Genomic DNA, 11,383 nt, shown 5'->3' with positions numbered 1-11,383 from the left:
ATTAATTATGGAGATAGAATTGTTGCTTAATTCCAAATAAATAGATTATGATCCACAAATAAATGTAAAGAGATGAACAAAAATGAAACATATTGACAAATATATTGAATGAGATCCACAAATAAATCTTAAAGTTTCACAAACATTAATTAAATTCCCAAATAAATAAAATGAGATTTGCAAATGAAAACATATTCACAAATATATTTGTCACAACCACAACTTTGCCTGGCATTTATTTGTGAATCGCGTCCTGTAGATTTGTAGATAGCTGCACGCATTTGTGAATCGCGTCTTGTGCATTTGTAGATAGCTGCATGCATTTGTGAATCGCGCCCTGTGCATTTGCGAATTGTGAAACATTTCTTGCGTCAAGACGTGCTGACAATCCACAAATACGTGGACTCCACCCACCATCTACTCAAGCCAATCAGATAACAGCCACATTTCGCTGACCAATCGTAGCACGATCTCGCTTTACATTTATTTATGGATCGTAATCTATTTATTTGGAATTAAGCAACAATTCTATCTCCATAATTAATGCACTTTATTTCTAAAGCAGTCTCAGAGTGTCTTTCATAAGGGGTTTTAGACAGAAGAGTGACAGTTGAGCCATTAAAGCAGTGGTGTAGTGGTGCCTGGAGAAGTGGGTATACTCTTAATTTATGCCCCATGACGTGTTATAAACAGTGACGTGTAAAACTAGTCTTGTATATTTAGTTCACCCCAAAATGGGCAAGTAGTATTTGCATATTTTCACTTAACTGCTGCTGCTTGACTTCACGGAGTAAGAATCATTATGAAATTAAAATTTGCCACAGAAGAAGTGCAGATTTTGCAATAATTAAAAAAAAAACAAAAAAAACAAATTGACTGCAGCAATTAACATTTTGTCAGAGCCTCTAGTACAGGGCTGCCCAAACTCGGTCTTTTCATTGTAATGTACTGATTCAAATTAGTAATCAATAATTAACTTATTTTACCACTCTGCGTGCATCCCCTGACATGCTCTCGCGTATGAAGAAGCAGCATCTCTGTCACTGTCGGCAATTGGCGTCCTCTCTGACTGACGGAGCAGGTCTCTCATCTTTTTAAGTGGGAGAACTTGCACAATTGGTGGCTGACTAAATACTTTTTTGCCCCACTGTATATATATATTTTTTTTTATTTATTTTTTTTTTTACATGCGATTGGATTAGCTATTCATGTGATGGACTGTCATGATTTTGCCTAATGCAGGACACTAATGAATGATGCGCATCAGAGGGGATTTAGAAGTGGGTATACGCAAAGCCGACTGATGAAAAAGTGCACTCCACTACACCACTGCATTAAAGGGACCCTGATATTTCATCCAGAAATCTTCATCTAGAATTTTTGATTCTCAGGGCTATAGAGCAGTGGAGGCTTATTGCAAGAGTATGATGGATGGCTTGTTTTTTTCCCACTGGCAGAGTACACCAGCTAGAGGAGGAAAATGGAGAGATGGCAATAAGCATGATCAGACTGAAAGCCCAGACAGAGAAACTGGATGACGTAAGATATTTTTATTATACATAAACTGACTTTTTTTTTTTTTAGGAGAAAATTGAGTAAATTGACCATTGTGATTTAGGGTGAAGGAGATGCAAAGGAGGATGTGCTAATTCTTGTAATGGCACTGTTTGTTTAAATGTTTTTAACAAAATGAATTCCTCACGCCTGTTAGTCTGGAAAAGCAATCTGAGAGTTCTCACTCTTTCAAAATGATGAAAGCTACAGGAAAAAAAATAACTTAAATGATTTTAGCAAATGGCTGCAATATAACAAAGAGTGAAAAATTTAAGGGGGTCTGAATACTTTCCGTACCCACTGTATATATATATTCTTTACAATCTATAAAAACATTTTTTTATTATTCTATAAAAAATATGCATGTTGGTTTGAGTTTGACCAGTCTGAGATTGCAGAAAATGTTTGACAGCTGAAAAAAAAAGAACAACATGAACATATGATTATGAAAGTGTTTGTGAAAAGTGTTTTCTAAATGTCTATAGAACTAGAAGTGTTCATAGGTAATAAATAAATAAACAAACAAACAAATCAAGGCTTTGATGGTATCTGTTTTAATAAAATAAAAATAAAATAAATAAAAATAAGTTTCATCAAACTTATTTTTAAATATTAGTTCACAAAAAATGACCCAATAGTGATTGTACAGATAAAAACCTATATGACCTATAATTGACTGTATGCATAAAAATGTTGTTTGTGTATGTAAAGGAGAGACAGCGTATGACAGATAAACTAGAGGATACAAGCTTGCGGTTGAAGGATGAGATGGATCTGTACAAGAAGATGATGGACAAGCTACGACAGAACAGAAATGAGTTTCAGAGGGAAAGAGATACTATGCAGGAGGTAAGACTGTGCTAAAGTTTCCAGTGGGCAAAAATGTACAGTAAATTTCAGAAAGGCCAGCAAAACAGTAAAATGATTCAGCAAACTGTCAAAAGCTAAGGTTGTCTACTTGTGCGTCAATTGTTTTAAGATGTAGTCACCCAAAAATATTTAGAGATCGAAAAGAGTGGCAGAGCCTTGGGCAGCTTTAGTTGCCCTCAGGCTTAAATGGATTGTGTACTTTAAAAACCACAACTGAAGATAGCCTAAACATGCACACATACAAGTCAAACACTGAGAGGAAGTTACTCAAACACAGAGAAGACTAAGAAGCATATTCTATTCACTAGTATAATTAAAAGAATTTATTAATTTAGTCCAGAGCTACCGTTATGTTTTACTCTGCCTGAAGGCTATACAGCACTCATGTACTTGACTTTCAAATATAAAATAGTAATGTTATCAGTTCAGTAGCTTAGTGATTTTTCTGTTTCATTTATGTTCAGCTAATTGAGGACCTTCGGCGAGAACTGGAGCACCTCCAAATATACAAGCTGGAGGCAGAAAGAATGGGGCGTGGCCGCAGATCTTCCATTAGCCTATCAGAATACAGCACTCGAACACGTGAGAGTGAGTTGGAACAAGAGGTCAAGAGACTAAAACAGGTGAGAGAGATGGAAAGCTGGTAACTTGATCTTTTAGCAGGTGTATTTCCTATGGTGAAGGCTACATAGTTCTTTGTAGTCAGATCTTTGAGAAACAGAATAAGTGCTAATTATTTTCCATTTTCACAAAACTATGCCTATATATATATATAAAAAAAAAAATTCTTTCTTTATCAATTTTATTACCTTTTAACTTCTTGGAATTGGATGTGATATAACTGGAACAGTGTAAACATAATTGTACACGTGAGAGTGAGTTGGAACAAGAGGTCAAGAGACTAAAACAGGTGAGAGAGATGGAAAGCTGGTAACTTGATCTTTTAGCAGGTGTATTTCCTATGGTGAAGGCTACATAGTTCTTTGTAGTCAGATCTTTGAGAAACAGAATAAGTGCTAATTATTTTCCATTTTCACAAAACTATGCCTATATATATATATAAAAAAAAAAATTCTTTCTTTATCAATTTTATTACCTTTTAACTTCTTGGAATTGGATGTGATATAACTGGAACAGTGTAAACATAATTGTAAACATAATTCAGACACAGTCTCCACTTTTTGTTTAAAAAAAAAAAGCAAAGAAAGCATCAGAAAACAGTGATACCAAAATAAACTCTTTTGTTAATCATCTATTTCTTATTTGATCTTGTTTACTCGGTGTATATGCAGAGGAGCTTTTCCAAGGACATGCCCTTTGACCTCCAGCAGCTTGTGTCTGCTCGGGCACGACTCTGTCCGAGTCTGATGGTAAACTGTAATTCCTTGAGAGTGAGTTGGAACAAGAGGTCAAGAGACTAAAACAGGTGAGAGAGATGGAAAGCTGGTAACTTGATCTTTTAGCAGGTGTATTTCCTATGGTGAAGGCTACATAGTTCTTTGTAGTCAGATCTTTGAGAAACAGAATAAGTGCTAATTATTTTCCATTTTCACAAAACTATGCCTATATATATATATAAAAAAAAAAATTCTTTCTTTATCAATTTTATTACCTTTTAACCTCTTGGAATTGGATGTGATATAACTGGAACAGTGTAAACATAATTGTAAACATAATTCAGACACAGTCTCCACTTTTTGTTTAAAAAAAAAAAGCAAAGACAGCATCAGAAAACAGTGATACCAAAATAAACTATTTTGTTAATCATCTATTTCTTATTTGATCTTGTTTACTCGGTGTATATGCAGAGGAGCTTTTCCAAGGACATGCCCTTTGACCTCCAGCAGCTTGTGTCTGCTCGGGCACGACTCTGTCCGAGTCTGATGGTAAACTGTAATTCCCGTGCAGACTTAAAATCATTTAATTAACCACTAATGTGTTCATTCACAAGGAGTCTATTTTCAGATTATCTGCCAGGCTGGCATGCCTTCTCACTTAACATCTAATATAGCCACACTTTTTGTAGGTTGTAGATTTTGTAGTTCCATGTTCCTGTCAAAAGAAGGGGATAACTACATAATACCACCGAAGTGCTATTATATTCAATATCATCAATATCACCTCTTGCCCACAGCGGAGTTAGAGCCATGTTTCTCAAAGCTTTCTGTTTTCATACCACTCTAATTTTCCATTTCCTGCACTCCACTGATGCTTCAGCCTTAAAAAAAAAAACACTTCTCACCCATGCAAAAATCCATTCACATACTTTGGAGTGATACAAATAGTGAAATCACTCTGTGCTTATTATACTAAATATGTGCACACTCGGACACCGGCACCGCTTGAACAAACAAATTAGAGGGCTGGAACTAATTGTGGTATGAAGTAATATAGCTAATGCAGTAAACATTTAGTAGTGTTTCGTCTTGTGTGTGTATATATGTCTGTTATAAGAAGATCTAATAATTTTTTTCTAATCTAGATTCATTGCATAATCATCTCAAACCAAATCATTTACTGCTTTCTTTTGCCAGCAGAAGCTGGCTAACCAACTCTCTTGGTTCAGTTAACAAGGCCACAATAAGGAAAAGGAAAAGCAGGATAACTTCTCGATCATCTTTTGGGGGTAAATTGTAACTCCTCCCTCTTTCCTATCACAGGAGAACCAGAAACTGAGGGAACAGAATGAAGATCTAAATGGTCAGCTTCTCAGTCTGAGCCTCCATGAGGCCAAAAACCTGTTTGCCACACAGACAAAAGCGCAGTCTCTGGCCATGGAGATTGATCATGCCTCCCGTGACCAGGTAAGAAAAGTAGAGGACTTTGTTTTGAATATTTTAAACAAAAAGTATGTGACTATGATGTACTGATAAAACTGGATAATACTAGTGGAAGTCTGTAAATAAAAACACCTTTTAAATGTGTACCAGTAAGCAATAGAACAGTATGAAGCATGTTTGTTTTTCCTGGAACGTTCTCTGAAAAGGTAAACTTAAAGGAATAGTTCACCCAAAAATTATTTACCCACTTTCATACCCTTCCAGTGGAGGAGAAAAAAACAAACACAAACGAAACCCTACTAATGTTCTGAGGAACAGAAAAGGAGAAATAAAATAGAAAGTGTTCCAAAATGTTCATTAGCATAATGGGACAAAGGTTTTCTAAAACCACCAATAGCTTTGTGTGAGGAACAGGCCAAAATTAAAGTTGTATGTGTGTGTTAATCCTGACCTCCTCAGTAGTTCTCAAATCTTATTCAAAATGTAAAAATTTTGGCAAACTTTCCCTTTTTTTTTTTTTTTTTTTTTTTTTTTTTTTTTTTTTTTTTTTTGGAGACCTGTCCTATACAGTTCTAAACTTGTTTTCATTCCCACAGTTGATGGAAGCCCTCAAGGAACAAGAGGAGATAAACTTCCGACTCAGGCAATACATGGACAAGATAATTTTATCTATTCTGGACCACAACCCGTCTATTCTGGAAATCAAAAACTAAAAGTCTGTCATAAGCTGTTTAGAATCTTAACAGTGGATCTAGAGCTCCCCCTGAGGTAGCACTGAACATCAAATGACTTGTGCCTCTTAATGCACAATAACTACAATGTGCTGGTGTTTTGTGCACCTTTCACTTGCTACAAAAATGTAAAATATACTGGTGAAATATTTCATGCACTTTTATAGGGCATTTGTGCTGCTCTGTACAACACAAGGGAGTTTTTCACTGGAATGTCATTATGGTTACTGAATTGCACCAACTAATATGTGAATATATCACACTGGATGCTCACAGAGTGTATTTGTGTTATATGGATGGTGTATGTTTGCTGAGTTTGCACTGGGGATGTGATGAGAAATGATAAAAAAGAGAGAAATATTTACCTATTTGATGGCCATCGAAGCCTGTCCCATTCAAAGTTGCTGAGTATGAGGAAAGAGACTTTTGTGGGTATACTTGTAATGATTTTGGTGAGCGAGTTTTTGACTGTCTTCCTATTATAAATTGCAAGTGAGGGAACAATGTAAGGAGAGACAAATTAGAAGAATAGAGGAGAGGTAATTGAAACTCAAACTGGAACTTGATAACACTGCCTGTTGTAAAAGAAATCCATTTTAGAGCAGGGCAATGACTTTAGTCTGTGTTTGCAATGTAACGGTGAGATGTTTATTCTGACATGCACTATGTGTGCTTCAAAAGGAAGTGAAAATTCAAGAGGTTGAATGTAAAATGGCATTGTGAATGTACCAAACAAGTAGTATTTCGGGTTATGGGCTTTAGCATAATAGTTTAAGACCTGTCTTTTTGTCAGCTGAATTATGTTCTTAATAGCCTTAAAGGGACTTGCACTTGTTCTTCCAAACTAAAATAATATTGTTGTTCATTTCAAATGCACGATTCTCACAATTTTCTATAATGTGATTTAAATACAAATAAACTTACATCAGATAATGCAGGTCTAAAACACAAAACACTATGACATTTGTGTTCCTATCACAGGAAGGTTTCATATTTTGAATGTCAGACATTTTTAAAATGGTCATTTAAAAAAAAAAGAGTATTCTAAAAGTGTCCCCCACAGTTACACATATCTCTTATTCAGTCAATAGATTGTATGTGATGACAACATAAAGCATCTGATTTATTCTGCTGATCTAGGCATACATTCAGTATATGTGATTCTGTAAATTTCATATTCTCTCACATAAATGCCTCCTATTTCCTTGTAGTATTTGTGCTTTTCACTCATTAGTTAACTCAAGTAAACCTGTTTTTCACAAATTAAATAATTGCTGAGCTATATTACACTTTATACATGTGTGTGGGATTTTTAAAAACTTGTAAATGATGTAAAGAAATGACCTTTTTACTTGTGCCACTCATTGCTTTTTCATTGTTTCTCGGTTTATTTTGTGAATCTCTATCTGATTATATAGTACCGATTATTTCTTATTCTCTTTATATTTATGAAGGAGGCACTGAGAAGGCGGCAGTATTAGTTTTGCTTGTTTACGAGAGAGCAGACTAACTCAGTGGCTCATGATGTCACAACATGCTGAATGGTCACACACTTTAATCCAAAAAAGGGTATCTGTACACTTGCACAAAATGTATACCAATTGCATTTCATTTTCTGCATAAGATTATTCTGAAATGCCTTAGCAATACTTATGACTGGGCTTATTTCTGTTTCGGATCTAAATTAGATCAAGATGTGCATATAGGCATTTACTTTTGCATGTCAGGTGTTACTGAATTTACTGAACTTGAACATAAGAAATTAACAAACTGATGTTCTAAAATAAAGCAATACAAAATTCCATATGTGGCTTAAAGGGTTTGGTATATACAGTACATGACCCTGTATTCAAGACTGATGCAAATAGAATGAGCAAATATTAAGAAAGGTTTATATATGAAAATTTAAATTATGGATCTCGTGACATAAATGTGTCAAGCAAAGACCTAAGGTCATATAGGTCATGATACAATGGATACAGTATTCCAATAATGAAAAAAAAATCATAAACAAGGAAAAGCAAAGCAAAGGATGGCATAGCAGCAATAAACACCTGCTATTGTCATGTCATGCTATAGCCTACAACAATTTACATTTAACAAGTTTTGCAGAAAGGTGGAAATATACGTGGTCAAGTTGCGTTCACTAGAATAGTTGGAACTGTTGTTTAAAAAAAAAACTTCTGCTGGAACAAAGGCTGCATATATGCATAGCATATTTTATGTCATACCTTGAATAACAATAACAATCTTAATAATTGACTGTATATGGTTACTGTTCCTTGTGTCATCATAGCAAAGAAGATGAAATGAAATGGTGAAACACTATTGCTCTTGAGCTGATATTTCTTAGGTAGGCCTAACTTCTGTTCATTGTTCCATTGGGTTGCAAGTTATATTTTGTCTGTATTATATATTTTTTATTTAACACGAAGACGATACTGAACAAACGTTTACAGTCGTAGTTTAACAGTTGACATAACCCAACATAATATATTAAAACAAAAAATTGCATTTATATCTGTTAAACATCTGCAAGTCACGTCCGTTGGCGTCTCTCAGTCTTCGTGACTTTTAGCTCTGGTTAAATGTTATAATGCTCCACTTCATGCTACTCATCACAGAACATTAAAAATGTCTGCGTTCAGAGTACCCAGGCCTCAAAGCGTTCCTGTTCTCAATGAGCCTTTACAACATCTTGCAAAGTTAAATAATGGCAAGAAGAGCGTTTAAAACCTACGGATTACCGCTTTATGGCGTGCTGTTTGCTTTGGCCATTCGAGGGCGCTGCTTGCTTTAGCAGTTTCAATGTTAGCTTAATTGTTTCACTCGGTACTTGCTCGGAAGTTTTATTAAAGAGAAAACTGGACCAGAGTGAACGGCCGTCGCAAGAGCAGCATCATCATATCACTGATTACGAGTAATAGTTCTGACGGGAACGAGGGGGCCGCCGTGAGTTCAAAAATCTGTACACTTCACAAGTTTGTTAATGATGACAAAACGTAAATTAGACAATGATACTCTATCAGTACAAGGGAGACCGGGTTGTTTGGCACGGGGATCATTTTTGGTTTGGATCACAAAAATGCAACGGAAATATTTACATTTTCATCCACATTAAGTGATTTTTAACAAGACGTTAAACGACCTAGACACGGTAAGGTGATGACAACTAACCAACTAAGGAATTAATTGATACAGAAAACGTCAACAAAACCCTTTTCCAAAAAAAAAACGAATTGGGCCTCGCTCAAGTGAATTTGGAATAGTAGTCAATGAAATTTGAATTTAATGTTGTGACAAACAAACAAACAAAAAAAACAGGGTTACTTTTGTGAAAAGCCCAGTAATGTACAGTGGGGAAAATATTTATTTGATCCCCTGCTGATTTTGTAAGTTTGCCCACAAAGAAGGGTCTTTATATGGTAGGTTTATTTTAATGGATAGAGACAGAATACCGACCAAAAAATCCAGAAAAAACACATTATATAAAGGTTAGAGATGTGAAATAAGTATTTGATCCCCTACCAACCAGCAAGAATTCTGGCTCCCACAGTCTGGTTATGTGCCCATGTGGAACACAGATTAATCCTGCCACTTTAAGAAGTTACTCCTAATGTCAGCTTGTTAGGTGTATAAGTTACCTGTCCACACAACCTGTATCTTCTATTCCAACCTCTCCCACCACCATGGGCAAGACCAAAGGATGTCAGAGACAAGATTGTAGATCTGCACAAGGCTGGAATGGGCTACAAGACCATCAACAAGCAGCTTGGTCAGAAGGAGACAACTGTTGGAGTGCTGTGGTCAGATGAGACAAAAATTGAGCTCTTTGGCATTAACTCGACTCACCGTGTTTGGAGGGAGAGAAATGCTGACTATGACCCCAAGAACACCATCCCTACAGTCAAGCAAGGAGGTGGAAACATTATGCTTTGGGGATGTTTTTCTGCTAAGGGTATGGGATGACTTCACCGCATTGAGGGGCAAATGGACGGGGCCATGTACTGTAAAATCTTGGACGAGGACCTCCTTCCCTCAGCCAGAACACTGAAGATGGGTCATGGATGGGTCTTTCAGCATGACAATGACCCGAAACACACCGCCAAGGCAACAAAGGAGTGGCTCAAGAAGAAGCACGTTAAGGTCATGAAGTGGCCTAGCCAGTCTCCAGACCTCAATCCTATAGAAAATCTGTAACTTCGAGTTGCCAAACAACAGCCAAGAAACCTTAAGGATTTAGAGAGAAGCTGTAAAGAGGAGTGGACCAAAATCCCTCCTGAGATGTGTGCAAACCAACTACAAAAAACGTCTTACCTCTGTGCTTACCAACAAGGGTTTCTGCACCAAGTGCTAAGTCATGTTTTGCTTGGGGATCAAATACTTATTTCACTCACTGAAATGCAAATACATTTCTAACCTTTATATAATGTTTTATTTTTTATTTTTTTGGTTGGTATTCTGTCTCTATACATTAAAATAAACCTACCATAAAAATTACAGACCCTTCATTTCTTTGTAAGTGGGCAAACTTACAAAATCAGCAGGGGATCAAATAAATATTTTCTCCACTGTATCAAACACTACCAGAATAGAATGTTCATGTGTTGTTTACACATTTTTAACATTGCAACATGTTTAACATAGGCCTAGCATCCGGAGGAGACCTTAACTTTAAAGGGGTCAAAAAGAAGAAATGCGCCCATACAAGTGGAGACCAAAAAAAGTATATCGAAGATTCCCTCAGATGGGTAACAACAACATCAAGCCACAGACCCCTAGTCAGGAAGAGGACTGGGAAAAGGAGTTAGAGGAGATTTCACAACGCATTGAAAAGCAGAAAGAGCCTCCTTATGGTAATTTCATTTCCAAATAAAGTTTTTTAGAATCTCTATTCCATAAAAATAACTTTGTAATCAACAATTGATGTGGCTCGACATTAATAGCTGTATTTTTAACACAGATCCTGGAGATGATTTGAGTACTGGAGTAAGGGAGGGGTTTCACTGTAATGTCCAGAATGGCCCAAGCTCAAGCCAGGAACACTACAGCCCAGCAATTCACCACATTAAACCTGTGAAATGGGTCCGCTTTATTTATGCTGTAGTGGATGACCAGTTTGCTGATGCAGAAGAATAAGGCTGTTGGTTCCTTGTATATGTGCTTCCTTTCAGGAAAAAAAAAAAGTTTATATAAAATTTGTTTATAAGCTACTGAGCCCAGGCTAATGTTTTAAGTACTTTTGTTGTTTTTAGTGGCCTCTCAGTATTTGATGTTAATTTATAGTTATGTTGATCAAATCATTGCTGAGCATTCATATTTGCAAGTTTATTTCATTCATTGATTTTTGCCAGTTGAAGCCAATTTGTTTTAATCTCTAAGCACAATTTTCAATTTGATTACTGTTTATCTATTAAATACTGCATTACAATGTTAATCTGAATTAAA

At 36.0% G+C, this 11,383-nt stretch overlaps 1 protein-coding gene and 1 long non-coding RNA gene across 3 annotated transcripts in view; both read left to right on the top strand.

Moving 5' to 3' along the window:
• LOC107553307 (rab11 family-interacting protein 4B) overlaps nt 1-7,584 on the top strand; it is a 21,818-nt gene extending 14,234 nt beyond the window's left edge. For both annotated transcript variants that reach the window (XM_016235498.1, XM_016235499.1), the window contains exons 9-13: nt 1,458-1,539; nt 2,266-2,403; nt 2,889-3,047; nt 5,085-5,228; nt 5,801-7,584. In XM_016235498.1, coding sequence (XP_016090984.1) covers nt 1,458-1,539; nt 2,266-2,403; nt 2,889-3,047; nt 5,085-5,228; nt 5,801-5,917 — 640 coding nt within the window. In that variant the 3' untranslated portion in view covers nt 5,918-7,584. The remainder of the gene's footprint in view (nt 1-1,457; nt 1,540-2,265; nt 2,404-2,888; nt 3,048-5,084; nt 5,229-5,800) is intronic.
• A 1,110-nt stretch (nt 7,585-8,694) lies between these two features.
• Nucleotides 8,695-11,380, top strand: LOC107553308 (uncharacterized). The gene is made up of 3 exons (XR_001604957.1): nt 8,695-8,887; nt 10,583-10,791; nt 10,899-11,380. It is a non-coding gene; the product is annotated as an uncharacterized lncRNA (long non-coding RNA).
• The last annotated feature ends 3 nt before the right edge of the window (nt 11,381-11,383 follow it).

Source organism: Sinocyclocheilus grahami, unplaced genomic scaffold, assembly GCF_001515645.1.
Source record: "Sinocyclocheilus grahami isolate Dianchi unplaced genomic scaffold, SAMN03320097.WGS_v1.1 scaffold469.1, whole genome shotgun sequence".
In the NCBI taxonomy this organism is placed as follows: Eukaryota; Metazoa; Chordata; class Actinopteri; order Cypriniformes; family Cyprinidae; genus Sinocyclocheilus; species Sinocyclocheilus grahami.
Note: the sequence above shows the minus strand (reverse complement) of the source record. Positions and strands in the feature narration are given on the sequence as shown.